This window comes from Sycon ciliatum, chromosome 1 (assembly GCF_964019385.1).
Source record: "Sycon ciliatum chromosome 1, ocSycCili1.1, whole genome shotgun sequence".
Classification (NCBI taxonomy): Eukaryota; Metazoa; Porifera; class Calcarea; order Leucosolenida; family Sycettidae; genus Sycon; species Sycon ciliatum.
Genome location: NC_088643.1, coordinates 48389228 through 48395092, shown reverse-complemented (window position 1 = coordinate 48395092; position 5865 = coordinate 48389228). Strand labels below are relative to the sequence as shown.

General features: G+C 48.5%; 1 protein-coding gene across 1 annotated transcript; it reads left to right on the top strand.

Annotated features, from left to right (window-relative positions):
* The first annotated feature begins 278 nt into the window (after window positions 1-278).
* On the top strand, window positions 279-5805 carry LOC135830338 (uncharacterized). The gene is made up of 4 exons (XM_065342610.1): window positions 279-2053; window positions 2821-3381; window positions 3627-3869; window positions 4464-5805. The coding sequence occupies exons 1-4, from the start codon at window positions 678-680 to the stop codon at window positions 4852-4854; spliced, it is 2571 nt and encodes an 856-aa protein (XP_065198682.1). The 5' UTR covers window positions 279-677; the 3' UTR covers window positions 4855-5805.
* Window positions 5806-5865: the final 60 nt, after the last annotated feature.

Below are 5865 nucleotides of genomic sequence, written 5' to 3'. Positions count from 1 at the left end.
TGGCATGGCTGACAAGCCGCCACAATCTGAGACTGTCCGTGGCGTATGTGTGTGTGTGTGTGTGTGTGACGTGGCCATTTTGTGGCAGTTGTACATAGTAGTAGTAGTAGTGTGTGTGTGTGTGTGTGTGTGTGTGTGTGTGTGTGTGTGTGTGTGTGTGTGTGTGTGTGTGTGTGTGTGTGTGTGTGTGTGTGTGTGTGTGTGTGTGTGTGTGTGTGTGTGTGTGTGTGTGTGAAGTAAAGTGACTGAGTCTGTCACAGTAGCCGTCAGTCACATAATAATCATTACTTCGTAAGGTGTTAGGTTTCCCGAGTTCCCTCACCAGATGTTCCCCAGCACTACTAGTACTACTAGTGGTGCTAGTGGTGGTGGTACGTGTGGCGCTCTATTGCTAGTAGTAGTATTCCAGAAGAAAGTGAGTCGCACACTGCCCACTTGTGCTTGGCTTGTGCTTGGCTTGAGGACACAGCACAACACAGTCCAAGTTGTAAGAACAACGCTCCACTACACGAGTGAAGGACTGTGTCAGTCAGTGCACGTGCGTTTTGTGCTGTTCGCCGAGAAGTTGAGAGCATTACCCGTTTCTGAGACAGAGAATCAGCCGCTCCGCATCCACAACTAGTAGGTCTACAGGATAGCGACGAGCAATCCGAGGGAATCCCAAATTTCGGCTCAAGATGGCAAATGTCCGACGTCCGCAAAGTGAGGAGAAGTATTCCACCCTGGAGTGCAGACTGGCCGTCCTGGGGACGTGCTGCTCAATGCTGGATCATGGCGAGAGTGGAGTGGGCAAGTCTAGTCTCTGTAGCAGATTCATTCATCCAGGCGTGGATACCTGGCTAGAACTGGGTCACGATCACTCGCACTGGCTGAGCCAGACTGACTTCTCCGAGGCGGAAATCAATGGAGATCATTTCGTCTACTTTGGAGCTGCAAAGCGACTGTACCTGCCCAGGGCAAAGTTCAGTTCACACAAGGTCAACTTGAAGATCAATGTTGTGGAACACACTACATTCCTGGAAGACAGTATGGGTCAAACCTTTGCTGGAGGTGACCAGTATGAGAAGCGAGCAGCAAGGCCGAGTCTGAAGTCTCCGGGCAAGCATTCTTACGCTTGCCGCTCGTTTCTCGGAGAAGACGAAGCGTACACTGTGATCGACATGGTTCCACAGCCACTTCCTCGAGAGTATGCCGGCAAGGATGGCGTTGATGGTTACTTGTTTGTCCTGGATCCATCCAAGTCCGCCGAGCAACGCAAACTGCAGTGGCAAATCTTCACCGAGTGCTGGAGGCACATTCCCGAGAAAAAGAAGAAAGCCTGCGCGATAGCTCTGACCAAGTGTGATACATTGCCGAAGCGGAAATATCACCTCGACAGGGCATTCGACGTGGTCAGGCATTTCCAGGGTATAACATCTCCAACCAGTGAAGCAGCACTGCCTGCATCATTCTTGCCACCAAACCGAAAACAGAACGTCTTCCTAAAGCCATTCTCCAGTTGCGACAAGACATTCTCCTCAGGAAAACTGAGTGTCATCAATGGCAAGTATGCCATTCCGGTTTTCTTCACATCTGCAGACCATACCCACGGCGTGGATCAACCGTTCTTGTATCTTGCTCACCGGTCACTCAACCTGCCGGGCCGGCCAGTTCCTCCGCAACCCTGGCATAGCATTGTCAAACAAACACGGGACCGAGAGAAGAATTCGTTATTGCTGGCCAGCAACTACTTCAAGACGCATGTGCAGAGCCACAAGTCCACATGGAAGGAACTCTCTGGCGTTGCCTTTCTTGACCCAGTCATGGACAACTGTCGCAAGATTCATGGCATCAGCGCATGCAAGTCACTATTCCAGTCGCACGCTCTTCTGCTCACTGCTGAAGCAGCAAAAGCGCAGCTAGAGAGGGACATCGCTCGTGACAAGGAGCTTGGAATGGCCGCAGGACCGCTCGCTACGGAACCAGTCATGCAGGCAACACGCTTGCGATCCTATACTGCCCGTATGACACAACAACATCCGGACCTGAAAGACCTGGTCAAAGAGGATACTAGGTAAGCTAAGTAATTCAGAATTCTCCCTCTGTCATAGTGAGCTCTCATGATGCATACTCATTGACCGACTTCTTTTTTAAAGGAGTAAAGTGCGCATGTACTTGCAGTAGGCATATGATACTTTGAAGTGGTAACATGTTGTTGCGTTGATTTCCGTGTCGCAAATTGGTCCCCTAATACTGAGTATAGTTTTGACAATTTTAGGCAAGGTCAAATTTGGACTCACAGAGGATTTCAAAGTATTCGCTTCTTTCGTATCTGGCTTGCTAGTATTGAGTTTAGGCAAGGTGGAAGGTGTAACGTCTGGAGTCAACATTAAAATCGGTTCATGGCGCGGAATGTGTTCATGGCTTGTGACCTCACTTTCCACAAGCTGTTCCTGTACATGTACATCCAGTAGTGTAGTAGGTTTTTTTTCCGATGGCATACGTGAGTTGCAGTGTTCTGTTTGGTGATGACAATTTGCGAAATCCAAAGATTGCATTAGTGTCAATAGGCCTCCCCAACTGTTGCACATTAATCAAAGAACATTTAACTTTGTCCGTAAAAAATTCTGATGCAGAGATATTTTCGTCTGGTGCATGTATATTCTGGAAGCATGCTATTTTCAGAACTTTGGTATTAACTTTTGTCAGTCAGTGGTTACAATAACAATAAAATCAATGAAACCATCATCCTGACTCACTGACACCAGACCATCATCCTGACTCACTGACACCAGACGTTCCCATGTTCCATACTTTCCATGTTTGCTCGTTGCCATATAGGGACGGGAGAAAACGCCTGAATTACGAGTACTTCATTCTTCGCACCCAGGAGATCCACACAACGGTGCGCGACATCATCCAGCGCCAGGAAGTTGAGCCCATTGCGCCGACGACTGAAGAGGAAGAAGAGGAGGAAGACGGGGCCTGTGATGAAGTAGGCGGCGTTGTCCAGCCTTACTCTCCGGGCACAGGCGGAGAAGACAGTATCTACGAGGTTGTTGACGAATGGGAAAAATTCGACCGGCGGATAGCTTACATGTGGGCCAGTCTGAGTAAACCGACTGAAAACATGAAGCAGCATCGGGATCATGGCATCGGAGACAACGGAGGCAAACTGACCATAGAATCACCTGCAGCTGCTTTTGCTAGTGCTCATGTGGGCAATCTGACTCCGCCATTGCCCGATCAGATTGCACTGTCATGCACTGTCTACGCAGCCACTGGTCGTGAAGTTGCCATTCCTGATGAAGAAGGAACGTACATAGACACGAGTACAGTGCGCCGATCACCGAAATCTGGCCAACCCGAAGGAAGAGGAAGTGGATATGCTCCTGGTTCAAGGTATGGTAAGATTGTTCGAGGTGTGTATGTGCTGAATGTGGATCTACACATACATATGGGAATTCCATTGCAAGCAACAATCCAAAGGCCTTTCATTTACTCAGTGTGCGTGTGCCCGGGGGTGTGTGTGTGTGTGGGGGGGGGGGCAGGGAGTGGGAGGAGGCTAGAGTTAGGGTAAGGAAAGGGTTGCTAGTTTAGCTCATTGCCCATGTTTCTTTTTGCCTGTTTTCACAAAAATTTCTTAGGATTGCTCCATGCCACAAGGTTGATGTACTGCCCCATGAGCCAGTCCGTCAGATTGGCTGCACCTCCGAGCAAGCGGTATCACAATGCTGCTTAGCAGGGAGTAGCAATATGGCGACCTATGCACAGCAGCCAGGCAGCCAACTTCCAGCTGGCCTGCTGCCATCTGAGCGCAGGATTACAACTAGGTCAACTGACACAGTGACTTCACATGTTGCCCATGTAGACCAATCAACGATAACAAGGTATGGGAGAGTCTGGTCACAAGATACAAAAGCACGTTGTGATTTACGTGATCTGATAGAGACAGAGGTTCATTTTCTAGCTGCATGGTTTTTGAACAGCATCCACTCGCTCATTACCCACACCTCGGGAGACACATGGAGATACTGGCACCTATCCATGACATAATCGGCCTTGTTTCAAGGTTTGTCCGTCACCCAGGCCATGACAATGCCTGACGGAATCATTGGCAGCAACATCATAGAGCTGCCATGACATCAACACATGTACACTTCGAGTATGTATTGGCTATTGGCCAGGTGATATACCCCCCACTCCAGCACACATACACACACACACACACACACACGCACACACATACACAAACATGCGCACACAATATAGGACGTTGGACTCTGGCCTCACCAGACTTCATACTGCATGTAGCAAATCTCGGGAAGAGTACTGTAGTCTATAAGTAGGACTCTGTGACCAATCTGTGACTGCTTTTTGGGCATGTGTAACTGTTTGACTGGTCACGTGGACTGTGACTGGTCACTGAGCTCTGCATAATATATTCTGCTCTATGGTTGTGTGTGTGTGTGTGTGTTTTGCAGTGAGTCGCTGGATCAGACTGACGCTGGTGAAGCCGTGAAGTCACTGCCCTCTCCTAACATGAACCCCAGTTCCGGGACTAGCCAAGGCAACCTTTTGGCACAAGCACTTCCTAAGGATGAGTACGGTTTCTTGAAGCCGAGTGACATGACAACAATGGCGCCAATGGGTGCAATGGAGGCAGAACACGAGGCAAGCAGGGTGCAAGAGCTTCCCAGGGACGAGTGCGGGTACGTGACGCTGACCAATAGAGCAGGAATGGATACACGCAGGGCCGCAGAACTGAATAGACTGAGCCCAATGCGAGAGCTTCCCAAGGATGAGTGGGGTTACGTGAGACTGAACAGTATGGCGGCAGAGGGCACAAGCTTGGCAGGATTTGATACAAGTTAACAAGTGAACGTGTTGACTCCACACTTGTGCATGCACTGCAGGTGTTAAGAATTGAGCCATTGACTATAGCTACTCCTGTGGGTTTTTGCTGCTGAACGTTGCTTCTCACCGCCGAAATCACTACTTCTACGTTCGTATTGTGGTCCCTCGTGTGGATGTGCCACTAGTTGCTGGGAGTGACAGTCGTGTGAATAGCTACTGGCTCTTGGTGTCTTGCACCACTCCATGAGCGACGCTGACCCACGCTGCTACCCAAGGCCTCACAAGATGTTTGTCGCGCTGGAAACGGAGCATCAGTGTACGTTTGTGTCCCGGGTGATATTTGAGCTGCTTGAGCACCATAGAATGTAATGCTCCTGGAGCGCAAACATCATTGTCTCCTGAAGCTAAAATGGTGAGGGATGAATTCGCCTAGCAGGTTTGCCGAATGGGAGCTTCGAAAGGCCCCTTGTGTGCCCTGGATGGCAGTCGTGAGTCTGTCAAGTGTCAAGGTCAGCAGGAACCGTGAGCTCCATTCAGGAGCAACCAACTGTGTCTACTAATGCCATCATAGTTGCTAATCTAATTTCGTAACTCACACCTTGAAAATATCTTGAGAAAACCTACGTGGTAATAGAAGCGTTACTTTGAGAGTACATTGAGAGTGCACAAAGTCTTGTACATGTATAACCTAGCTCATATTATTTCAAGTCAAACGAACAGCTAGAAACTGTGAGATTGACCAACAAGTATGGCTGCGAGGATTGCAATTGTTCAGATATTTATTACTCGAATACTTTGTTAATATTCTGTGTTATCCTAAAAACTCATACTCCCAGTGTATGCATTCCTTGACAGGATTCCGAACTTCATTGTTTATTATTATATAAATCTTCTTTTTCTTTTCCTCACAATGGATCTCCTTTTTCTAATCTGATTTTAAATAAACAATAAACAGGTTTTAAAAAGAAAGCCTTGAGAGAGACAGAGGGAGACAGACAGAGAGGGAGAGATAGGGCTTCATCTCTCTCT

Coding starts and splice junctions, on each gene's coding strand:
- LOC135830338 (XM_065342610.1), top strand. CDS start 678: ATGGCAAATGTCCGACGTCCGCAAAGTGAGGAGAAGTATTCCACCCTG. Junction 2,054..2,820: donor CTGGTCAAAGAGGATACTAG/GTAAGCTAAGTA, acceptor GTTGCCATATAG/GGACGGGAGAAAACGCCTGA. Junction 3,382..3,626: donor GGATATGCTCCTGGTTCAAG/GTATGGTAAGAT, acceptor AAAATTTCTTAG/GATTGCTCCATGCCACAAGG.